This window comes from Scyliorhinus torazame, chromosome 2 (genome assembly GCF_047496885.1).
Source record: "Scyliorhinus torazame isolate Kashiwa2021f chromosome 2, sScyTor2.1, whole genome shotgun sequence".
Taxonomy (NCBI): Eukaryota; Metazoa; Chordata; class Chondrichthyes; order Carcharhiniformes; family Scyliorhinidae; genus Scyliorhinus; species Scyliorhinus torazame.
This window is the reverse complement of record NC_092708.1, coordinates 85,298,876-85,325,053: the sequence shown is the minus strand read 5'-3', so window position 1 is coordinate 85,325,053 and position 26,178 is coordinate 85,298,876. Positions and strand designations below refer to the sequence as shown.

The following is a 26,178-nucleotide window of genomic DNA, read 5'->3' as shown; positions in this document are numbered from 1 at the left end:
TTAATGCGCACTGATAAAATAGATAAATTGTATTTCTGTTGAATGGGGAGTCTAATATTCTGTACATCAGGGATAAAGTTGTCATGAAAATTAGAAGCAGGAACTTCATGCAGCTTTTAGGCACTTTCAATTCCTCACAGTACAACTTTAATAATGGTTATTATCCATGACTTACTTTTCTATAAGTTAATGTATATATTGCAAGTGTTTTAAAACAAATTATAATAAATTTCAGTGAGGATTTATACCACTTATTGGTCGGGATTCTCCGGTATCCGGCGGGTGGGCCGTACCGGCGCCAAAGAGTGGCATGAACCACTCCGGCGTCAGGCCGCCCGGAAGGTGCGGAGGGAAAGGTTCCCCCCACAGCACACCCCCGCCCGCAGATCGTTGAGCCCCGATCGCGGGCCAGGCCACTGTGGGGGCCCCCCCTGGGGCTGGACCCCCCCCCCCCCCCCCGAGGACTCCGCAGACCGCCCGCAGAGCCAGGTCCCGCCGGTAAGAACCTTGTGTAATTTACGCCGGCGGGACAGGCCGAAATCGGGCGGCCGCTCGACCCATCGCGGAGCTGGGAATCGCCGGGGGTGGGGGGGGGGGGGGGGGGTGGGTGGGCGCTGCCAAAGGCCCCCGACCGGCGTGACGCGATTCCCGCCCCCGCCAAAAAAACAGCGCTGGAGAATTCGGCAGCCGGCGTCGGGGCGGCGAGGCAGGATTCATAAGAACTAGGAGCAGGAGTAGGCCATCTGGCCCCTCGAGCCTGCTCCACCATTCAATGAGTTCATGGCTGATCTTTTGTGGACTCAGCTCCACTTTCCGGCCCGAACACCATAACCCTTAATCCTTTTATTCTTCAAAAAACTATCTATCTTTATCTTAAAAACATTTCATGAAGGAGCCTCAACTGCTTCACTGGGCAAGGAATTCCATAGATTCACAACCCTTTGGGTGAAGAAGTTCCTCCTAAACTCAGTCCTAAATCTACTTCTCTTTATTTTGAGGCTATGCCCCCTAGTTCTGCTTTCACCTGCCAGTGGAAACAACCTGCCCGTATCTATCCTATCTAGTCCCTTCATAATCTTATATGTTTCTATAAGATCCCCTCTCATCCTTCTAAATTCCAACGAGTACAGTCCCAGTCTACTCAACCTCTCCTCGTAATCCAACCCCTTCAGCTCTGGGATTAACCTAGTGAATCTCCTCTGCACACCCTCCAGTGCCAGTACGTCCTTTCTCAAGTAAGGAGACCAAAACTGAACACAATACTCCAGGTGTGGCCTCACTAACACCTTATACAATTGCAGCATAACCTCCCTAGTCTTAAACTCCATCCCTCCAGCAATGAAGGACAACATTCCATTTGCCTTCTTAATCACCTGTTGCACCTGTAAACCAACTTTTTGCGACTCATGCACTAGCACACCCAGGTCTCTCTGCACAGCAGCATGTTTTAATATTTTATCATTTAAATAATAATCCCTTTTGCTGTTATTCCTACCAAAATGGATAACCTCAGATTTGTCAACATTGTATTCCATCTGCCAGACCCTAGCCCATTCATTTAGCCTATCCAAATCCCTCTGCAGACTTCCAGTATCCTCTGCACTTTTTGCTTTACCACTTATCTTAGTGTCGTCTGCAAACTTGGACACATTGCCCTTGGTCCCCAACTCCAAATCATCTATGTAAACTATGAACAGTTGTGGGCCCAACACTGATCCCTGAGGGACACCACTAGCTACTGACTGCCAACCAGAGAAACACCCATTAATCCCCACTCTTTGCTTTCTATTAATTAACCAATCCTCTATCCATGCTACTACTTTCCCCTTAATGCCATGCATCTTTATCTTATGCAGCAACCTTTTGTGTGGCACCTTGTCAAAGGTTTTCTGGAAATCCAGATATACCACATCCATTGGCTCCCCGTTATCCACCGCACTGTTAATGTCCTCAAAAAATTCCACTAAATTAGTTAGGCACGACATGCCCTTTATGAACCCATGCTGCGTCTGCCCAATGGGACAATTTCCATCCAGATGCCTTGCTATTTCTTCCTTGATGATAGATTCCAGCATCTTCCCTACTACCGAAGTTAAGCTCACTGGCCTATAATTACCCGCTTTCTGCCTACCTCCTTTTTTAAACAGTGGTGTCGCGTTTGCTAATTTCCAATCCGCCGGGACCACCCCAGAGTCTAGTGAATTTTGGTAAATTATCACTAATGCATTTGCAATTTGCCTAGCCATCTCTTTTAGCACTCTGGGATGCATTCCATCAGGTCCAGGAGACTTGGCTACCGTTAGCCCCATTCGCTTGCCCATCACTACCTCCTTGGTGATAGCAATCCTCTCAAGGTCCTCACCTGTCATAGCCTCATTTCCATCAGTCACTGGCATGTTATTTGTGTCTTCCACTGTGAAGACCGACCCAAAAAACCTGTTCAGTTCCTCAGCCATTTCTTCATCTCCCATTATTAAATCTCCCTTCTCATCCTCTCAAGGACCAATATTTACCTTCGCCACTCTTTTTTGTTTTACATATTTGTAGAAACTTTTACTATCTGCTTTTATATTCTGAGCAAGTTTACTCCCATAATCTATTTTACTCTTCTTTATAGCTTTTTTAGTAGCTTTCTGTTGCCCCCTAAAGATTTCCTAGTCCTCTAGTCTCCCACTGATCTTTGCTACTTTGTATGTTTTTTCCTTCAATTTGATACTCTCCCTTATTTCCTTAGATATCCACGGTCGATTTTCCCTCTTTTTACCGTCCTTCCTTTTTGTTCGTATAAACCTTTGCTGAGCACTGTGAAAAGTCACTTGGAAGGTTCTCCACTGTTCCTCAACTGTTTCACCATAAAGTCTTTGCTCCCAGTCTACCTTAGCTAGTTCTTCTCTCATCCCATTGTAATCTCTTTTGTTTAAGCACAAAACACTAGTGCTCGATTTAACCTTCTCACCCTCCATCTGTATTTTAAATTCCACCATATTGTGATCGCTCCTTCCGAGAGGATCCCTAACTATGAGATCCTGAATCAATCCTGCCTCATTACACAGGACCAGATCTAGGACCGCTTGTTTCCTCGTAGGTTCCATTACATACTGTTCGAGGAAACTATTGCGGATACATTCTATAAACTCCTCCTCAAGGCTTCCTTGACCGACCTGGTTAAACCAATCGACATGTAGATTAAAATCCCCCATGGTAACTGCTGTACCATTTCTACATGCATCAGTTATTTCTTTGTTTATTGCCTGCCCCACCATAATGTTACTATTTGGTGGCCTATAGACTACTCCTATCAGTTACTTTTTCACCTTACTATTCCTGATTTCCACCCAAATGGATTCAACCTTATCCTCCATAGCACTGATGTCATCCCTTACTGTTGCCTGGATGTCATCCTGAAATAACAGAGCTACACCACCTCCCTTACCATCCACTCTGTCCTTCTGAATAGTTTGATACCCTCGGATATTTAACTCCCAGTCGTGACCATCCTTTAACCATATTTCAGTAATGGCCACTAAATCATAGTCATTCACGATGATTTGCGCCATCAACTCATTTACCTTATTCCGAATACTACGAGCATTCAGGTGAAGTACACTTATGTTGGCTTTTTTACCTCTGTTCTGAATCTTAACACCTCGATCAGTAACCTCTCCTAAGTTATATTTCCTCTTAACCTTTCTCCTAATTTTCCTTGTCGTTGAACCCATATCTTCATGTAACAACCTGCCGCGTCGCTTACCATTAATGTTTTCACTTCCCGTTTTATTCCTTTTAGTATTCCTGGTCCTATTCACTGAGCTCCCCTCAGTCACTGTACCTTGTACTGTCGCCCTTTTTGATTTTTGACTATGGCTTCTCTGCCTTACACTTTCCCCCTTACTGCCTTTTGGTTCTGTCCCTGTTTTACTACCTTCCAACTTCCTGCATCGGTTCCCATCCCCCTGCCACATTAGTTTAAACTCTCCCCAACAGCTCTAGCAAACACCCCCCCTAGGACATCGGTTCCAGTCCTGCCCAGGTGCAGACCGTCCGGTTTGTACTGTTCCCACCTCCCCCAGAACCGGTTCCAATGTCCCAGGAATGTCCCCTCCCTCTTGCACCATCTCTCGAGCCACGCATTCATCCTATCTATCCTGACATTCGTACTCTGACTAGCTCGTGGCACTGGTAGCAATCCTGAGATTACTACCTTTGAGGTCCTACTTTTTAGTTTAACTCCTAACTCCCTAAATTCAAATTGTAGGACCTCGTCCCGTCTTTTACCTATTCACACCGCCCCCCCCCCCCGCCGATTCTCCGGCCCGGCGGGGGGTCGGAGAATCCTGTCCATTATTATTTAAATTATAATAATGTGGTTCACTACATATTAGCATAAATGCAAAATATACAAACACAGGGGTATTTTAGGCTTAAATTAAAGCTAGCATTTTCTTTTTCTTTAGAGAACAAGGCTGAAATGAGATCCTTGAATTTAAAGCTGCACAGAAAGGAGAGTTCTACCTTTCAGTGCTGAAAGACTGTTGAAATTGTTGTTCATAATGGATTATCTGTGCTTATCATGACAGCTTGCGAATGCAAACCGATCTGTTGTCTGTTAAACGCATGCCAAGAATTTCCAAATAGTTCCATATTGCCTTCTTTCTTCAGTATTTGGCCTTAACCGCTCATGACGCAGAAGTTTGAGAATTGTATCTAACATTGGCAGTATGTTTTGTAAGAAGCAAAGTTACGCAATCAACTTATTGCAGCAAGAACTTAAACAGAGGTCATTCTAAGATATGAAACTGTAGCTTTCCTGCAGCATTGTATCTACTGTTATTAATTAATGCCCCAAGGAAGTGATTATTTTAATAATCCACTTATTCCTGCATGTTTGAATTTTTGGTGCTTCAACAGGAGGATCCATTGATATTGGAGGAAACATTACAAACATTTATGGTATGGCGATGCCAATCATAGAATCACTACAGTGCAGAAGGAGCCATTCATCGAGTTTGCACTGGCCCTTGCTCCGATAGAGCACCTTACCTAGGCCCAAACCCCCGCCCTTGTCTGGTCGCCACACTACCAGAAGGATGTGGAGGCTTTAGAGAGGGTGCAGAAGAGATTTACCAGAATGTTGCCTGGTATGGAGGGCATAAGCTATGAGGAGCGATTGAATAAACTCGGTTTGTTCTCACTGGAACGAAGGAGGTTGAGGGGCGACCTGATAGAGGTATACAAAATTATGAGGGGCATAGACAGAGTGGATAGTCAGAGGCTTTTCCCCAGGGTAGAGGGGTCAATTACTAGGGGGCATAGGTTTAAGGTGAGAGGGGCAAAGTTTAGAGTAGATGTACGAGGCAAGTTTTTTACGCAGAGGGTAGTGGGTGCCTGGAACTCACTACCGGAGGAGGTAGTGGAGGCAGGGACGATAGGGACATTTAAGGGGCATCTTGACAAATATATGAATAGGATGGGAATAGAAGGATACGGACCCAGGAAGTGTAGAAGATTGTAGTTTAGTCGGGCAGTATGGTCGGCACGGGCTTGGAGGGCCGAAGGGCCTGTTCCTGTGCTGTACATTTCTTTGTTCTTTGTTCTTTGTTTGTCGCCATGACCCAACCTAGCCTTTGAGTAATTTAGCATGGCCTGTGGGAGGAAACCGGAGCAACCAGGTGAATCCCACGGAGACATGGGGAGAAGGTGCAAACTCCACACAATTACATGTTGGAATTGAGCCCAGGTTCCTGGTACTGTGAGGCAACAGTGCTAACCTCTGTGCCAACCGACTGCCCACAGAGTATTACAATGCATCACAAGTTTAACTCTGCAATGATACAGTAAAACAATTGCATTTTTAGAAATAGACCTACCGAATAGGTTCTCTTCTGAGGTGAATGTTCCTGTTAACTGCAACTTAGAATGACATCCAGGAACCAGCTGGCCATTTCAGATGTTTTATAAGTGAAAAGGATTCACTTTGGACATAAGGTGGGGTATCTCCAATAGAAAATATCATTGACAAGCAGTGGGAACAGAGAGTCTGGCCACCAGCAAATGGCACGTCGCGTGAAACATGCAGCTGGGGCACCAGAGAATCCACCCCTTTGTTTTGTTGGATGTCATGTTCTCCAAGCACCCCCAAACGCCCATGCCGGACAACCCCAGACTGATGGCGCATGTGCAAAAAAATGTCAACTTGGCACCTTGACAGTTCCAACCTGGAGGTGCCCCTTCCAGCTGGCAGTGCCACCTTGGCATCTTGGCAGTGTCAGGCTGGCTGACTAGCGTTACTGCAAGGGTGCCAGTCTTGCACTACCAGGGTGCAATGCTAGCACTGCCAGGGTACCCAGGTGGCACCACCCTGCCCAAAGGTCATGCAGCAGGGGACCTCCGAGCCCGTTGGAGACCCCTAGGAGTGCTGTTCCATCTGCTCCCCATTTGCGGGGACAGTACCAAATGGCACTCGCCCAAGGTCCCCGAGACTAAAGGATTGAATCCCAAAGCCTCAGGTACCTCGGGAATCTGCACATTCGCGTAAGGTTTACTGCCTCGCTCAAATATGCAGGTTTACTAAAATGTGATCCCGCCCATTGTGGGCAGGATTCCCCTTGCAATGTCTCGCGGGATTGCGTTGAATCTTGTGAGGTGTTGAGAGCCGGGTAGATCCTGGGAACGGGGGTCTCCTGGCTTTCACTGGCCACGCTGCATCGCAGCGAGCTGCTTGTCAGGCCCTTGGATTCGCATCGGTTGATCACGGGGGGCGATTCTAGCACGGTCATAGATCCGAGCTTGGACCGGTTGAGTCATAAGTCGTCGAGAGTGTCGACAGTGCAAGGGAGCTGAGGGGGTTCATGGAACGCATGGGGGATGGACCCGTGGAGGTTTGGAAGGTTGAGGGTGAAGGAATTTATTCATACGTCCCCCATGTGCACCGGGTTTAGTCCCAGATTGACTTTTTTGTGTGGGACAAGAAGTTGCTGGCGGTCCGGGTGCGGCGATGACCAGCTGAGTTGCACGTTTCGGCAGCTCCCGGTGAAACGGACTTTTGGGCTCTTGATAGGAGCCCCAACGGCAATTTTGACGGCTAAAAACACTGTGCGGTAAACCAGAAGGGAATCCCCCCTAGATACGGATGGAAAAAGGAGGAGAAAGTGGCCGGATTGCAGTGGATCCTTTAGAACAGCGGCAAGGAAGGCAAGCAAAAACCAAGATGGCGTCGGAAGGTGGCAGTTTAACATGGGGCCCTGAACAACAAGACTTCTTGAAATGCTGTGTGGAAGAGCTCAAAAAGGAAATGAAGAAAGAGCTGTTGGCCCCGATACTACAGGCGATCGAAGGGCTAAAGGAGGAACAAAAGACCCAGGAGCGGTAGCTTCGGGTCGTGAAGGCAAAGGCAGCCGAGAATGAGGACGACATACAGGGCCTGGTGGTGAAGACGGAGACGCATGAGGCACATCAGAAACAATGTGTGGAAAGGTTGGAGGCACTGGAGAACCACGCAAGGAGGAACAACCTGAGGATTCTTGGTATTCCTGAAGGTGCGGAGGGAGCGGACGTCGGGGCATATGTGAGCACGATGCTGCACTCATTAATGGGAGCGGAGGCCCCGGCGGGTCCGTTGGTGGTGGAGGGAGCATACCGAGTGATGGCGCGAGGACCGAGAGCAGGAGAAATTCCCAGAGCCATAGTGGTGAGATTCCTCCGTTTTAAGGATAGAGAAATGGTCCTTAGATGGGCAAAGAAAACTCGGAGCAGTAAATGGGAGAACGCGGTGATCCGTGTTTATCAAGACTGGAGTGGGGAGGTGGCGAGAAGGAGGGCGAGCTTTAATCGGGCCAAGGCGGTGCTTCATAAAAAGAAGATAAAATTTGGAATGCTGCAACCGGCAAGACTATGGGTCACATATTGAGGGAGGCACCACTACTTTGAGACGGCGGATGAAGCGTGGACTTTTATTGTGGAAGAAAAACTGGAATGAGCGGGTTATTAAAAAGAACATTTGAACAAAGTGGTGGGGCGAATGTGGGGGGCGAAGAGGGGGGTTAAAAAGGGGGGAAAGAGGAGTTTTATGTACTAACCCTGCGATGTGGTAACTTTTCTCTCTTCCACAGGTGGTGATGGGGGGAGGAGGGGAGGTGGAGGAGATGGGGCGTTGGCCATTGGGGGTGGGGCCAAGGGAGAAGCGCGGGCTTGGTTCCCGCGCTATGATAATCATGGCGGGAATAGAGAAGCAGGAAGGAGGGGGCGTCGCACGGTGCGAGCCGAGGTCACGGGGGGAATCCGAGGTCGGCCAGAGTTTGCTGACTTCTGGGAGCAACATGGGGGGAGTAATTACGCTAGCGGGGGATCTAGCGGGGGGGGGGGGGTGGGAGGGGGGAATTACTGGGTTGCTGCTGCTGGGGAGAGGGGGGAGCTGGTATGGGAGGGAATGGGCGGGGGGGGCACCGCCTGGGGGAGATACAGCTGCGTGGGAACCGGGTGAGGAGCTGGAAAAAGGGGATGGCTAATCGACAAGGGGGGGGTAGGAAGCCCCCCAACCCGGCTGATCACGTGGAACGTGAGACGGCTGAACGGGCCGATAAAGAGGGCACGGGTACTCGCACACCTTAAGAAAATTAAGGCAGTTGTGGTTATGTTACAGGAAACGCACCTGAAACTGATAGACCAGGTTAGGCTACGCAAAGGATGGGTGGGGCAGGTGTTCCATTCGGGGCTAGATGCGAAAAACAGGGGGGTGGCTATATTAGTGGGGAAGCGGGTAATGTTCGAGGCAAAGACTATAGTGGCGGATAACGGGGGCAGATACGTGATGGTGAGTGGCAAACTACAGGGGGAGACGGTGGTTTTGGTAAACGTATATGCCCCGAACTGGGATGATGCCAATTTTATGAGGCGGATGCTAGGACGCATTCCGGACCTAGAGATGGGAAAGCTGATAATGGGGGGAGATTTTAATACGGTGTTGGAACCAGGGCTGGATTGGTCGAAGTCCAGGACTGGAAGGAGGCCGGCAGCAGCCAAGGTACTTAAAGATTTTATGGAGCAGATGGGAGGTGTAGACCCGTGGAGATTTAGCAGACCTAGGAGTAAGGAGTTCTCGTTTTTCTCCTATGTCCATAAAGTCTACTCGCGAATAGACTTTTTTGTGCTGGGAAGGGCGTTGATCCCGAAGGTGAGGGGAATGGAGTATACGGCTATAGCCATTTCGGATCACGCTCCACACTGGGTAGACTTGGAGATAGGGGAGGAAACAGGAGGGCGCCCACCCTGGAGAATGGACATGGGACTAATGGCAGATGAGGGGGTGTGTCTAAGGGTGAGGGGGTGCATTGAAAAGTACTTGGAACTCAATGATAATGGGGAGGTCCAGGTGGGAGTGGTCTGGGAGGCGCTGAAGGCGGTGGTTAGAGGGGAGCTGATATCAATAAGGGCACATAAAGGGAAGCAGGAGAGTAAGGAACGGGAGCGGTTGCTGCAAGAACTTTTGAGGGTGGACAGACAATATGCGGAAGCACCGGAGGAGGGACTGTACAGGGAAAGGCAAAGGCTACATGTAGAATTTGACTTGCTGACTACGGGCACTGCAGAGGCACAATAGAGGAAGGCACAGGGTGTACAGTACGAATATGGGGAGAAGGCGAGCAGGTTGCTGGCACACCAATTGAGGAAAAGGGGAGCAGCGAGGGAAATAGGGGGAGTGAGGGATGAGGAAGGAGAGATGGAGCGGGGAGCGGAGAGAGTGAATGGAGTGTTCAAGACATTTTATAAAAAATTATATGAAGCTCAACCCCCGGATGGGAGGGAGAGAATGATGGGCTTCTTGGATCGGCTGGAATTTCCCAAGGTGGAAGAGCAGGAAAGGGTGGGACTGGGAGCACAGATCGAGGTAGAAGAAGTGGTGAAAGGAATTAGGAGCATGCAGGCGGGAAAGGCCCCGGGACCGGATGGATTCCCAGTCGAATTCTATAGAAAATATGTGGACTTGCTCGCCCCGGTATTGACGAGGACCTTTAATGAGGCAAAGGAAAGGGGACAACTGCCCCTGACTATGTCTGAAGTAACGATATCGCTTCTCTTAAAGAAGGAAAAGGACCCGCTACAATGCGGGTCCTATAGACCTATTTCCCTCCTAAATGTAGATGCCAAGATCCTGGCCAAGGTAATGGCAATGAGAATAGAGGAATGTGTCCGGGGGTGGTCCACGAGGACCAAACTGGGTGTGTGAAGGGGAGACAGCTGAACACGAATATACGGAGGCTGTTAGGGGTAATGATGATGGCCCCACCAGAGGGGGAAACGGAGATAGTAGTGGCGATGGATGCCGAGAAAGCATTTGATAGAGTGGAGTGGGATTATTTGTGGGAGGTGTTGAGGAGATTTGGTTTTGGAGAGGGGTATGTTAGATGGGTGCAGCTGTTGTATAGGGCCCCGATGGCGAGCGTGGTCACGAATGGACGGGGATCTGCATATTTTCGGCTCCATAGAGGGACAAGGCAGGGATGCCCTCTGTCCCCATTATTGTTTGCACTGGCGATTGAGCCCCTGGCGATAGCGTTGAGGGGTTCCAAGAAGTGGAGGGGAGTACTTAGAGGAGGAGAAGGACTCTCAGGGTTGCTAATATATACTGTATAATATGTATAGGTCGTTGCGACAGATAATTATATATTGGACTGTTAAATTATATTTTTGGAGAGTGTTACTTGTGATAAGGCAGTTGCCAATTAGGGTTAGTTTTCATTTTTGTTATTTATTATTTATTCATTTTTTGTTTATAAAATAGGTCATTGTTATTTGTGTTGTTATAATATTGTGTAAAAGATGCACAATGTACTGTGTTGGTTGACCAAAAATTTTCAATAAAATATTTATAAAAAAAAAAAGAAGTTGCTGGCGGGGGTGTCGGACTCGGAGTATTCGGCAATTGTGGTTTCCGATTACGCGCCGCATTGGTTTGATTTGCGGGAGGTTCAGTGGGAGGTCTGACGGCCGCAGTGGAGGTTGGATGTGAGGTTGCTGGCAGATGAGGAAGTGTGTGAGCGGGTATGGGCTGCTATTCAGGGCTTTGTGGAGCTGAACGGCACGGGGGGGATGCCACAGCCGCTACGCTGTGGGAGACACTCAAGGCTGTAGTCAGGAGGGAGTTTATATCAATTCAGGCGTATAGGGAGAAGGCAGAGTGGGAGGAGTGGGCAAGACTGATGAAGGAGATTTTGAGGGTGGACAGGAGATACTCGGAGGCGCCGGAGGCAGGGTTGTTGAAGGAGTGGCAGAGGGTCCAGATGGAGTTTGGGCTAGTTTCTATAGGTAAGGCTGTGGGACAGCTGTGGAAGGCCAGAGTGGCTGTGTATGAGTATGGGGAAAAGGCAAGTAGAATGTTGGGCCATCAGTTGAGAAAGCAGGAGGTGGTGAGGGATCATAAGGGTAAGGTGGTGATGGACCTGGAGAGCGTGAATGGGGTTTTCGAGGCCTTTTATAGGAGGCTCTATGAGTCAGAGCCCCCAACCGGGAGGACGGTCCTGGATGGGTTGGAGTTTCCCAAACTGGAGGAGGGGCTGGTTCAGGGGCTGGAGGCCCCAATTGGGCTGAGGGAGGCAATGGATGGTATGGGGGCAATGCAAGCGACGAAGGCCCTAGGGCCGGACGGGTTCCCAGTAGAGTTTTGTAAACGTTTTGGGGCGGATCCGGGGCCACTGCTGATGAGGGCGTATAATGAAGCGAGGGAGAGGGGGAAGCTTCCCCCTACATTGCCGCAGGCTTCCAGTTTCCTGATTTTGAAGAGGGACAAGGACCCGGATCAGTGTGGGTCATACCGCCCGATATCATTGTTGAATGTAGATGCCAAGTTATTGGCGAAAGTGTTAGCATCTCAAATTGAGGACTATGTGTCGGAGGTGATGAGTGAGGATCAGATGGGGTTCGTGGAGGGGAGGCAGGTGTTGGCGAATGTGAGGACGCTACTTAATGTAATCATGATGATGTAGGAGGGGCAGGAGGTGCAGGTAGTGGTGGCATTGGACATGGAGAAGACTTTTGATTGCGTGGAATGGGTGTATTTGTTGGAAATTTTGGGCAGTTTGGGTTCGGGCAGGGGTTTGTGGATTGGGTCCGGTTGTTGTCTAGGGCGTCAGTTGCAAGTGTGCGTACGGACGGAGTGAGTTCAGGCTACATCGTGGGATGAGGCAGGGGTGCCCGCTCTCCCTGTTGCTCTTCGCCTTGGTGATAGAGCGGTTGGCAATGGTGTTTAGGGCATCGAGGGACTGGAGGGGAATTTAGTGAGGGATGCTCAGCATAGGGTCTCATTGTATGTGGTGACCTGTTATTATTATATATTTCCATCCCGGTGGGCAACATCTGAAGCATCATGGAGATCCTGGGAAAATTGGCTGTTTTTTGGGATACAAGTTGAATATGGGAAAGAGTGAGGTGTTCCCAATTAATGCCAGAGAGCAGGAAAGGAGACTAGGGGAATTGCTGTTTAGGGTGGTGAGGGCAGGTTTCAGGTATTTGGATATCCAGGTGGTCCAGAGTTGGGCGCAGTTACATAAGCTGAACTTGGCTCGGCTGGTGGAGCAGACGAAGGCACTCTTGGAGTTGAAGGGTGCCTCCGTGTGGACACCGATCTGTAATAACCATAGGTTTGCGCCGACGGTGCTGAATGTGAGGTTTAGGGGTAGGCAACAAGTGGGGATTGAGTGTTTTGGTTATTTGTTCTTAATGGGGAATATTTGCGGAGCTGGAGGACCTGGAGGAAGTGTATGAGTTGTCCAGGGGGAATGGCTTTAGGTACCTGCAGGTTCGGGGCTTCGTAAGGAGGGAGGTGCTGTCCTTTCCTGAGCTGCTGCCCTTGGGGTTGCAGGACAAGGTCCTGTCGAAGGATTAAATAGGGGAGGGAAAGATGTTGGAAATTTATAAGGAATTGATGTAGTGGGAGAGAGCCCTGGTGGGGACGTTAAGGGAGGAGGAGCTGGGAGGGGAGGTGAGGGCCGAGACTTGGACGGAGGCCTTGCAGAGGGTGAACACATACTCGTCATGTGTGAGATTAAGCCTCATCCTGTTTAAAGTGGCGCATAGGGCACATATGATGGGGCGAGGATGAGTAAGTTATTTGCTGGGGTTGAGGATAGGTGTAGATAGGTGCGGGAGCCCACGCAAATCACGTCATGTTCTGGGTGTGTCCAAGACTGAGGGGTTCTGGCAGGGGTACTCGGGCGTGATATCCGAGGCGCTGGTTGTGGAGGTAGTTCTAAGTCCAGAGGTGGCGATATTTGGGGTGCCGGAAGACCCGGGACTCAATGCGATGAGAGAGGCCTTTGGCCTTTGCCACCCTGATAGCCCGGAGACGGAATTTGTTAGGGTGGCGAGACTCGGAGACGTTGAAAGCGGGCTCTGGTGAGTGACCTGGCAGAATTCCTGAGGCTGTAGAAGGTCAAGTTCGCTCTGAGGAGGTCGGCAGAAGGGTTCACCCGGAGATGGAAGCCGCTTATCGATTTTGTTAAGGAGGATTGAAGAGACAGCAAGAAGGAGAGGTTTGGGGGGTTAAAATGGGGACGACGAGATGTGGTGGGTTGTTTGGCGTCAGAGGGGTAGGTGGGGTGTGGTTGTTTATTAAGTTGTTTTGTTGTTCTGATTTCCGTGTGTATGTCAAAATGCCTTGAATAGAATATTTTCCAAAAAGAAAATAGACTCTGGCTAACTTTTTAAGAAATATTGTGCGGGATTTACCAACAAACCCGACGCCTGATTTTCGGTGGCGGAGGTGGTCCTCCAGCGGGATTTACTGGTCCTGCTGTTATCAACAGGATTTCCCATTGATTGCATCCCTCATCACCGGGAAACCTGTGCGCCGTTGTGGGGCCAGAATTTCCCGCCGGAGTCAACAGCCGGTAAATCCCGCCCATTGCTAAATTTCAGTTAGAATTGTGACTTCCCAAAATAATCACAACACCAGGAGGAGTCACTTTCAGAATAATTGTATCCATGATTTATTTGAATTGGGTGCAGTGTCATTTACTGAAGGTCAAAAAATATACTCATTGTGGAATTTCCCAGAATTCGGCAAAGCCAAAAGCGGGTGGGAAAAGTGGCGTTGAAGCCGCTGATAGCAAAGGCAGCTTTCTCCGCCATAAAAAAACCCTCAAGGGCTGGGTCGCACAGTGTAACACTGGCAGGGCAACCTCTTATTCACCAGATACAGGCCTTGGTGGACCAATTGTTCTTCACACTATTCTGCCTTCCTGCCGATGTGAATGTATTTTTTGACGGGTGGGGGAATGATTTAGGAATAGGGGCCTGATAATGAGATGTTAATGTATTCAAATGGGGTTCCCGATATTGAACTTCACTGATGGAGGGAGGCACATCGGTGTGAAACGCGATTTGGGAGTTCTCATGAGATTTTATGCTCCTGTCGCTGATCCCGCCCAACAAAAATGGGAGCAGAAAATTCAGGCCATTGTCTTGTTATTTGTGATTGTGCTAAGTTTAGTGAACAGAAATTTGAAAAGAAATTCTCCCAACAGAATAGTTTAGCTGCTTGAAAAGGAGCAGAGTGGTCTCTAACTGTCTCATTCCAATTTGTGCCGTGAGTAAGGAATGTTGTATTCTTGCTACCAATCTATTTTGATGTAAGAAATTTAGTGCTGAATCTTTGGGCTGCACGGTAGCACAGTGGTTAGCATTTTTACTTCACAGCGCCAGGGACCCGGGTTCAATTCCCGGCTTGGGTCACTGTCTGTGCGGTGTCTGCACGTTCTCACCATGTCTGCGTGGGTTTTCTCCGGCTGCTCTGGTCTCCTCCCACAAGTCCCAAATGATGTGCTGTTAGGTGAATTGGACATTCTGAATTCTCCCTCAGTGCACCCGAACAGGCGCTGGAGTGTGGTGACTAGGGTTTTTTTACAGTAACTTCATTGCAGTGTCAATGTAAGCCTACTTGTGAAATTAATAAGGATTCTTATTATTGAAGTGCAGACAAATTTAACCATGTTGGGCTTTTAACACTTTGAACAGGAGCAAGGAAATTCCAACAGCTATATTGAGTAGATCAATATTTTTTTTGCATTCTTTACTTCATATTCATCAATCTAATTCTCTCCTAAACCCATCTGTACTTTCCACTTCAGTAGCCTTTGTTGAAAACGTATTCCATTACATTATACTTTGGTTGAAAAGTTCCACTAAATTTCCATTTTTACATCTTACGTCTGAGCTCCTAATTTTAAAGTGAGCCCATAGTATTTAAACCCCTTTGCCACAGTAAACAAATTATTTGGGCCACTTTTATCAATTCTCTCATTATCTTGAAAATTTCAATTGCGGCAACTGAAAGTTTCATCTTCCCCAAGAGAAAGCAATACAGTCTTACAAACTATTTTTTCCTAACTTAAATTCCTCATCTTCAATTAACTTTTCTCGCTCCTTTATGTCCCTGTCAATTGCAATAATAATCTTCCCCTAATTGGACGATCAGAGCTTCACAATGATGTACACTTGGCAATTATAGCTATCAGGGAAGATTGGGTTGGTTAGGGTTGTTTTCTTTAGAACAGAGGAGGCTGAGTTGTGACTTGGTTCTCAGGTGCACAAGATTATGAAGCAACCTGGGTGGAGTTGACAGGAAAGGCTTGTTTTGACCAGAGAAGAGGTTGATTACCAGGAGGCATAGATTTAAGGTGATTGATAGAAGGATTAGAGGGGATATTAAGAAAAACCTTTTCGCCCAGGTGGTGTTAGGTGTCTGGAATTCACTGCCTGGCATGATGATTGAGGCATAAATCTTCAACCCACTTAAAAGGTACCCGCATCTTCACTTGAAGTGCTGTAACCTGAAAGAAAATTGGCCAGTTGCTGGAAGGTGGGATTAAAATGAGCGGCTCATTTTTTCAGCCAGCGCAGCTGGCGGTGTGAATGGCCTCTTTCTGTGCTGTAACTTTCCTATGGTTTTTATGGTTTCTACACTGGTGGAGTCTGACCAGTGCTTTAGATTGAATCAACACAAACTATTTATATTGCCTTTTTGCTCCATCTGTTTCCTTGGTCATCTTACTGCAAAAGATGGTGAGATATATTTTTCTTCCATGCGGTTATTGGGAAGCTGACCATGCAATGGTGCCAGTCGGAGACCTGATCCATTTTCCGGGCCGGGTGTTATTAAAGGGGGCTGCCTAGTTGAATCCAAAAATGGTTTCGGGATGCTATCAATGTCGTAGAATCTTGATTTTAGCACTATAATAAGGTCTAGACTTGCTTAATGTCACCTATTCTGAGGACCCTGGAGAAAATGGTGAAGGTCACACTGCTGATGGGAACAAGGAGATAATTCAATAACCTGCATTTCTGGGGCACTGCCATTCCGCTTCCGTCCAGTGGGTGGCCTCTAAATCTCCCCTCACGATTGGAAGTCTAATTCTTCCTGTACAAAGCCAAATTTTTCCTGAAAGCAAATAAAAAATTATAATAATCCACATTCCTGCCTAAAATAAAGCAGAAATTGTGCCCTGACAAAAAAGTTCTACTTTCTAAAAAAAAGGACATAATCTGTTGCCAAGTGCAATACTATATACATGGTCCGGGATTCTCTGAAATCCCGGCCAAGTGTTGACGCTGGCGCCAAAACCGGCGCGAGAGACTGCGGCGTCAACGGGCCTCCAGGCCCAGGCATTCACCCCTTCCTAGGGGGCTAGTACGGCGCCAGAGTGGTGTCCGCTGCTCTGGCGCTCGCAAGCTGGCGTGCCACGGCTGGCGTGGGTCAGCGCATGCGCGCCACGGCTGGTGCGGGTCCGCGCATGCGTGTGGGCTACCATCTCTGCACCGGCCTCCGGGCAATATGGCGGAGCCCTGCAGAGGCCCGGCGCGGAGGAACATAGACCCCCACCGGAATTAGCCCGCCCGGCGATCGGTAGGCCCCGATCGCGGGCCTGGTCACCGTGGAAGCCCGCCCCCCCGGAGATGCATCCCTCCGCCCCCCCCCACCAGGACGGCCCCGCAGCCAGAACTCCGCGGTCCTACTGGGTAGGACCATACGTAACCCACGCCGGCAGGACTTGGCCGAACTCGGCGGGCACTCGGCCAGTCGAGGCACGGAGGATCGCTGGGGGGGGGGGGCTTTCACCGGCCCCCGACCGGGCGGCGGCAACCCCGCGGGCTCATTTGGCGGAGCGGCGTGGCCCGATTCTCGCGCCCCCCCCTGCGATTCTCCAACCCGACGCGGGATCGGAGAATCCTTGCCATGCTAGAAGGTAAATGATTCAAATATAACCTATATTGACTGAAAATCATTTTAATTGTTTAGTGTTGTGCTGAGATAAATTAGTTTCTACAGCTGACATGAACAGAATAAAAGGAAAATTATGGGCTAGATTGTCCGTTCCTGAGACTAAGTGTTGACACGAATGCATAATTCGTGGACTTTCACAACAGAAAAACTGGCGCCACACCTGGACCGATCCTGCTACTATTAAGGGGCTTAGGCTGGTGCCGCATGGAACACAATCGATTCCAATGAAAAACGATGCAGGATTCGCTGGATCCATGACTGACACTCAGGAGGCTGACAAGCTACAGCCACTCATGCACATTACACTCCCCACACACACTTATCCCAGCCAACAAGATGGCACTGGTTGTGCTGGAGCATGTCCATACAGCTGATGGGTTGGCTTGGGTGCCCTGGGGGGACACCTTTACGATCTTGTTTAAAACTTAGTTTTGAACTAAGTTCAAAGTGGGCTGTTAGCAGTGTGCACAGCAGTAGGGCTGCCTTGCCTGCTGCGGCAATGGTGTTCCATGCCCATCCACCCCGGCCCCACAGCCCACATCCTGGCCACTCCCCGCTATTCCCCCCGGCCCTGGCAGAACCCCCCCTGGCCAGCGTCACAACTGTCAGCAAACTATGGTGATGTTGGACACTGCCTCTCTCCCTCAGCAGCTGCCACGATGGTTTCATAATTTCTAGAAGCACAAGTGAACCACGCCATCGGTGACTCGGCCCATCGGAGGCGTTGAATCGTGGAGGTCCCGGAGAATACCAGTCGGGCCTGCTAATGATATGCAAATGGTATCTACTGTATGTGTGTTCCGGAACGCATTGACGCCGCTGTCGAGGTGCTGGAGCATTGCGATTTGGCATCAAATCGGCAATTGCCGCGATTTTGCATTGGAACCGATTCTCCCCCCTTCCCGATTTCGGCGTCAGCTAATGGAGAATCCCGCCCTGTATCTTTTGATTACTTTCCATATTGTATGGGCTTAACTTGTTAGTAGATTCCAACGTATAACCAACGACGAATTGTAGGTAAGCATTTTAAGAATGTAAAATTCCTTCTTATTTTTAACATGCATTTCTTTCTCTTTTCTCTCTGTGTAGCTGCAAAGACATGCTCTAGTCAGCAGTATACTTGCACCAATGGGGAATGTATCCCAAGTGATTACAGGTGTGACCATTTTGATGACTGCACTGACAAAGTCGATGAAAGAGGCTGTCGTAAGTCTTATACTGCGTTTTCTTCAGCCTTTGCTCCCTTGGCGTTTTAGTCACCTTGTTAAGTTGGAAGCAATTGTCCGCAATATGCTTCTCGTTTTGTGAAATTTACAGCAGATACAGTGAAGCGATTGCAGTGGCTTGCTTGGTCCTGTTAATGCTACCGATGGCTGTCATTTAGTTGGCCAGTGCTATAGGACAAAATCCAGCTGCTGTTCTGTATTTTAAATGTATGTATATCGTTATTGATGACATTATTTTGTGTAACTTGAGGTGTACATTGCACAGGTACATTGGATTTTAACCACTGAGCTTGTTAAAAGGAATATGATTGGCTTTGGTGATTCAATTTCACACATAGCTGCAGGTTAAGGTTTCCAAAGCCAAAATAAATAAAAGCAATCATGCATAACGGACTATATATGCCTGGGGTGGGAACATTTCAACTTTATGCAATTATTGCTATTAAATAATATGGTGCAAGTGCTGTACCTGACAAAATTTCCTTTAAGGTGAGTGGTTTGATTGCTATGCCATTGCAAAGTTTATCCGTATTGACATTGAGAAATAATTCTAAATTATTCTGATTTTATAATCATAAGCATACAGTATTGATCTTGCATTAGCCACCTGGGCAAGTTTCTATATTGTATTCTATTCATGATTACACACTGAAAAAATGTGTTGCAAAATATTTTATAAACAGAAAGTATCCCTGAGGCTAATAATCTGTTTTTCTGTGGAGTTGCTGATTGGCATTAAATGGTGTGAATTGAGTAATTTGAAGGTTTCAGATATTAAAGGTTTTGATTGGTTAATGTAGGTGAGGAAGAACAGTCTGTTTGACAGAAAGTAACAGCTATTTCTTAGATGTTCCTAAATGGGTAGATAATCTTACCCATTTTATGTGGAAGGTGAATAGCAAAAGAAAGAATAGCAAAATTATGGCCAGTTTCAGAGCACTGCTCTGGGTATTCCTATCTTGATTATTATCTTATAGGACTTTATGGAAGACTTATGAGTGACGGATTAATATGGTACAGTAGTTGCAAATTCCTTTAACGTTTTGATATGTCTTTTAATTTTAACAAGTTATAAAATTTTACAATTAAACCTTTTACAGAAAGTATGAAATACAAGACAGTAAAATGGGGTAAAATATTCAGCAATTAATTAAAACTGCAGGACCTAACTTAAGAACTCATATTTTATTTTAAAAATAACTATCTATGAATATATACAGTTGTATAAAATGACAAGGATCAAAGTAGTCAAATTCAGTGAAGCTTGAAGAATCAGTTTTGAGTTTCCAAAAATGACATAGTACCTTAAAGATATTATGAACAATGCATAAATTAAGACATTAGACACCAGAAAGCAAAACTAGGGATGAAAGAAAGCATGGCAAACTTCAAATGAGAATCTACTTTCCTTAATTCTCATACACCCTGCATAATTACCCCATACATCAGTTCAGAATCCCTCTTCCCAGGTTAACCATATCAGTCATGAGTCTTTGATGGTATCCCCTGCTTTTCAATCAAAGAAAACTCAATTCTTCCAAACGTTTCCACCTCCAACATAGGTACATAAGGATTGCTCAATCCTAAAATGACCAAGGTCGCCATCTATTTTGCCGCCCACCAGCCTGTTTGGTGCATGATATAATGCCAATGGTGTTGCTGACGATCATAGGAATCAATCTCCGACAATTAGCCGAAACAAGGCCCAGACGAGCGGAATTCTCTGAGAACCGGTGGGCAGGCAACTCCGGCGCCGAGGAGTGGCGTGAACCACACCGGCGTCGGGCCGCCCCGAAGGTGCGGAATCCTCCGCACCTTCAGGGGCTAGGCCGCCGATGGAGTGTTTGGCGCCATGCCAGTCGGCGCGGAAGGGCATGGTGCCACGCCAACCGGCGGGAGTTGTCGCATGCGCGGGAGCGCCAGCACGTGCTGCCATCATCCCAGTGCATGCGCAGGTGGATTCTTCTCCGCACCAGCCACGGCGGAGGTTGACAGCGGCCGGTTGCGGAGGGAAAGAGTGCCCCCATGGCACAGGCCCGCCCGCGGATCGGTGGGCCCCGATCGCGGGCCAGACCACCGTGGGGGCACCCCCCGGGGCCAGAAAACCCCGCGCCCCCCCGAGGACTGTACAGGCCGCCCCTGGAGCCAGGTCCCGCCGGTAAGGACCTGTTGTGATTTACGCCGGCGGGATCCGCCGAAGGCAGGCGGCCACTTGGCCCAAGGCGAGCCGGAGATTCGCCGGGGGGGGGGGGGGGGGGCCCGCTGCCAGCAGCCGACGACCAGCGTGCTGCGATTCCCGCCCCCGTCAAAACCCCAGCACCGAAGAATTCGGCAGCTGGCGGGGGCGGGATTCACGCCGTCCCCCGGCGATTCTCCGACCTGGCGGGGGGTCGGAGAATCCTGCCCCAGATGTAAGAATTTTTTTTCACACGCAAGTGTTTCAGGTATGGAATGCATTGCCTGGAAGTGTGATTGAGGCAGGTTCAATCAAGATATTCAAGAGGCAGTAGATGATTACTTGAATAGAAATAATGTGCAGGTGTATGGGGAGAAGGCGGGGGAGTGGCACTAAGTCATAATGCTCGTTTAGAGAACCAATGCAGACACGATGGGCCAAATGGCCTTCTGCTTTGTAACAATTCTTTGATTCTGTAGGACTAAGATATAACTGGAGTTACTCCTTAAGATGCTTCTCAGTCATCTTCTCTCAGTGAGTGCCATCACTGTGACATAGCTCCATACACACATACTGTGTCGCTATCATTAGAGTTATCCCTTTGGTCTACATCTTTCCCTAAGTCTTTATTCCCAAACCATATACAGATTCTACTACACCTCCCCCTAAGTCTCTTCTCTTAAAGGAAAAGTCTCAATGATGGTTTCACCAGTCTTCCTGAATTGCTGAGCAGTTTCTTCTGAGGTCAGTTCTTAGGGGTTGTCATTCCTGGTTTCCCTCATTGTGGTTCAGTAGTGTGATACTCTCTTGAGGCTCAGGGTACTCTGTCTATGCTGTTAATAATAATAATCTTTATTAGTGTCTCAAGTAGGCTTACATTAACACTGCAATGAAGTTACTGTGAAAAGCCGCTAGTCGCCACATTCCGGCGCCTGTTCGGGTACACGGAGGGAGAATTTAGAATGTCCAATTCACCTAACAAGCACGTCTTTCGGGACTTGTGGGAGGAAACTGGAGCACCTGGAGGAAACCCGCGCAGACACGGGGAGAACCTGCGGACTCCGCACAGACAGTGACCCAAGCCGGGAATCGGACCTGGGTCCCTGGCGCTGTGAGACAACAGTGCTAACCACTGTGCTATTCTGCCGCCCATAGTGTTCTGTTCATGGAGATTAGGACAGATCTATTCTTTCAACTGATGCCTTATTGAGTCTTGACCAGATACGATCTTGGTTGGTGTAGCTTCTCAATTACTGTTCCTGCACGATTCTGCTCTCTGATCAAAACTGTCTCACCCTTTCTAAAAAATTGGAAGGTTTTGAGCCTATGCATCTGGCTAAATGTATGAACTTGACTCGCTCAGTAGGCTTCTTACTTCACCCCAGCCCAATGATTGTCTTTCACCATGCATTTATAGTAAGCATGGGCAAGAAAGGAAGTTGGGTCTTGAGCTTGCTCGTATGGGGCAAACCCATAACGGTGTTGAATGATAACTAAGTAGAGCAAACTCATAGTCATCATTCTCTTCAAAAAGTCTTTAACAGTGTTTACTCTTCACCCAGCTTCTCAGTTAGCCTTAGGGTATTTGGGGACCTTGTAGCATGTACAAATATATACTACACAATGGATTGAAAACGCTCATTGGCGAATTGTGGTCGGTAATCAGAGATGACAATTTCAGGAAATATTAATCCACCACTGTAAAGAAATATCTCCCTTTATAGTCAAGCAAACCATGCCAAGACCCTCCCAGGGCTTTGATTGGATGGAGAAGGGCAGAAGTGGCTCTTTCTGCTCCTGCCTGTGGATGGTGCAGGTGACACAGCTGGAGACATCTGCTCAATAGAGTGAGAAATCCCTGGTCACTATCTATTTTTGTGGCTGTATCTCGGGATTTGTAATTTCTTATTCTAGAAGAATTATTGCTGGAGGCAATGGTCTTTTCCTGAGGACATCATATTGATTTATATACTAACTATTCACAAAGGTTAAGTTAGACCATGATATAACTGGAGTTACTCTCTAAGATACTTCTCAGCCATCTTCTGTCAGTGAGTGACATCACTGTAACATTGCTCCTCACCTTATTAACGATCATTATTTTTTAAATTTATACAATTAAGGGGCACTGTTAGCATGGCTGATACACCTACCCTGCACATCTTTGGGTTGTGGGGGCGAGACCCATGCAGACACGGGGAGAATGTGCAAACTCCACATGGACAGTCACCAGAGGCCGGAATCAACCCAGGTCCTTGGCACCTGAGACAGCAGTGCTAACCACTGCACCACCGTGCCACCCTTATTAACTATCATTAGAGTTAACCTTTACTCTGCAATAAACAATGTATTTTGCTCCTAACTCTCATTAAAGAGGCTGAATGCCATTTTTCAGGCATGGTCTGTAATGGACAATCACTTCTAATATTAACTAGCTGAACAGTGGAAAATAAGTTATTGGTGAGGATTTTGAGTGTTACTTAAAGCCATGTTCAGCTTTCATTGTTTATTTGCTACTGGAGATTGACAGAGTACTCTGGATTTGAAGAGGACTTTCAGTGTATATTGGGAGACGTCCTGGGACACTTTGTCAAGACTTCACAAAGTTCTGTTAACATTTATTTCACAAAGTCTCTGCGGACATCACGCATTGAGAGTCAGTGCTGTGCTATTGCTAGAGATGGGAAGAGTGCGCAGTTTGACTAGCCCCACTACTTTACAGGTTGCACCATCAGTTTAAAAGTTTGATTTACTCAGCAAGTTTGTTTGCCTTTGCTCCTGTTACCCAGGATAAAGGATCAATAAACAACAAACTTATTTATTTATTATGAAACCAGTCCTGTCAAATAGAAAGATAAAACCAAAACCAACTTTTAAATGTAGTTTACAGGCATGGTTTTTTTCAGAGCTATAAACTACCAGGTGTCTCCCTTTGTACACAGCCCACCTGAATCAACAGGTTTCCAGCTTCTTTAAATCTGCTTAATTACCTTTCCTTGTAAAATATCTCTTTTTCCAGCATTACTCATGTAAGAACTTGTCTTTTAAAACACAACTTCTTCCAGAATATTCTTTGTCGTTGAAGATTAATTATTTTCTGCGATTAAAGTGTCCATAGCACTATTGTGCATGATTCGAGGTCATATAATAATCACCAAAAAAAGAGGACTGACTTGGTCATGGGGACCATTTTACCAACCAAAATAAATTTTACTATGCAAAGTCAGGAAAGTAAAACAATTTATAATATCTATCTTATTCTCCTACATTCAGAATTAAACATGAGGTACATGTGAATTAATAGGCAAACCTTGGTTGAACAATAAATTGCAGATGTTACCAAGACAGATCCCATAGATGAGCAACCTACCCAGACACCAGTGTCCGCTGAATCTATGAGGAGTCTCCCTCATGAGGGAGCTCAAGTCTTTACTTCCTCTGAATTCCCTTGGTCTGGTAACAGGAATGGGAGGAGGAAATAGACAAAGGTGCATCAAATGCTGGAGGAGAGAGGGAGAGGAGAGTAAGGAGGACAACCAGTACAAGGATAGCAAGGACAAGGACTCAAGGAGACCTTTATTTATTCATTGAATGTGGGTGTCATTGGCTGGGCCACTATCTTTTACCCATCCCTAATTGCCCCTGAACAGACGGCACTTTAAAAAAAATAAATTTAGAGTACACAATTCTTATTTTTTCCCAATTAAGGGGCAATTTAGCGTGTTCAATCCACCTACCTTGCACATCTTTGGGTTGTGGGGGCGAAACCCACGCAAACACGGGGAGAATGTGCAAACTCCACACGGACAGTGACCCAGAGCCGGGAACGAACTTGGGACCTCAGCACCATGAGACTGCAGTGCTACCACTGCGCCACCATGCTGCCCCTTCAGACGGCACTTTTAAGAATGAAATACATTGCTGTGAATCTGGGATCACAGGTAGAGCTAACATGACATTCAAAGAGATGCTTATATGCAGAATTGAAGAGATCGAAAGTGACTTTCAAATCTGATACAGAGTGGGCAACAACTCTGTGGTCATCCACCATCTGTGGATGATGATCGGGATTCTCCAATCCATCAACTGCGTGTTTCTTGGCGGCGCTTCATTCGCTGGTGGTGGGATTCTCTCTTCCTGCTGCTTGTCTTTGGGATGTTACATTGAAGCCACCACAGGCAGCTGGGAAATCCGCAGGCGTATGTGCACTGCCAGCAGGAAAAGAGGACCCAATGGCCGGAGAATTCTGTCCCATGTATATCAATGGTGATCAGTTTAGTTTTGGTATGGAGATGACTGATGGTATTTAGCATTGACACCAGGGGCTGGATTCTCCTTTCCGGGGACTAAGTCCCCACACTGGCGGGAGAACCGGTGCCAACCACTCCGGCGTCATCAGCCCCCGAAAGTGCGGAATTCTCCACACTTCCGGGAGCTAGGTGGACGGCGGAGGGGTTGGCGCTGCTCCAACCGGCACCGGAGGGACTGTGCGAGTTCGCGCATGCGCCGAAGGGCTGGCTAATCTCACGCATGCACGGAACCGCCGGTGTTGTTCCGTGCATGCGCAGACCGGCTAGCGTATTCTGGCGCATGCGCAGGGGGGGGTCTTCTCCGCGCCGGCCATGGCAGAGCCCTACAGGGGCCAGCATGGAAGGAAGGAGTGCCCCCAAGACACAGGCCCGCCCGCAGATTGGTGGATCGCGGGCTAGGCCATCGTGGGGGCCCCCCCGAGGGTCGCCCCAGCCGACTTACCTGCCAGGTCCCGCCGTGTGGGACTGTAGCCATCTGGGGTGGCCACTTACAACTAGGTCCAGAGAAACTTGCAAAGCCTGGCGGGTAAAATGGACAAGGCAAGACTCAGCCAGGCTCAGAACCTGAAATACATATTTGCAAGCAAGAAGTCCAGATGATATCAAAACTCCGACCAATTAGCATTTTAATGGGGCCAATTAGCATTTGATTGCCCATCATCACCAAAACAAAGAACTGGTACTCGAGCAACCTGTACAGTCCCAGACATTTCGGCGCCACTCCCTGTTCAAGGGAAACACAAACAACGGGGTCAGTGACCACTTGGGACACGCCCAGCCATCCAGATCGCCGCCCATTTATTGGTTAGAAATCGAACATAGTGATCGGGGATCACCCAATTAGTGGGGTCCAAACTGAAGGAACGCCCAAAAGAACACAATAACTCCCAAGTATAAGAAGAAGGATTCGCCATATATTCATCCTCTCTTGGACCTGGCGCCCCGGCCACGACCATCTCCAATTGCAGCAACACCAGAAACAAGTCCAAGTTCAACGCTCGCTACCAGACGGATGAGCCTAGCTGAGCAGCAGTTACCCCTTCGGACTCGATAGGTCCAGAATCGAACAGCGGCCACTGTTTCTCTGACCTAAGCCGGGTGCCCGAAGTTAAGTACAGGTTGTCTTAGTCGATAGGTGTAGTTAACTAGTAGTGTTTATGTTGCATGACTAATTGTGTGTAAATAAAGTACCCT

The 26,178-nt window shown here is 47.9% G+C and overlaps 1 protein-coding gene across 2 annotated transcripts in view; it reads left to right on the top strand.

Annotated features, from left to right (window-relative positions):
• The window catches only part of LOC140389267 (low-density lipoprotein receptor-related protein 2-like), a 533,746-nt gene that overhangs the window by 94,766 nt on the left and 412,802 nt on the right, over positions 1-26,178 (top strand). For both annotated transcript variants that reach the window (XM_072473460.1, XM_072473452.1), the window contains exon 4: positions 18,362-18,478. In XM_072473460.1, coding sequence (XP_072329561.1) covers positions 18,362-18,478 — 117 coding nt within the window. The remainder of the gene's footprint in view (positions 1-18,361; positions 18,479-26,178) is intronic.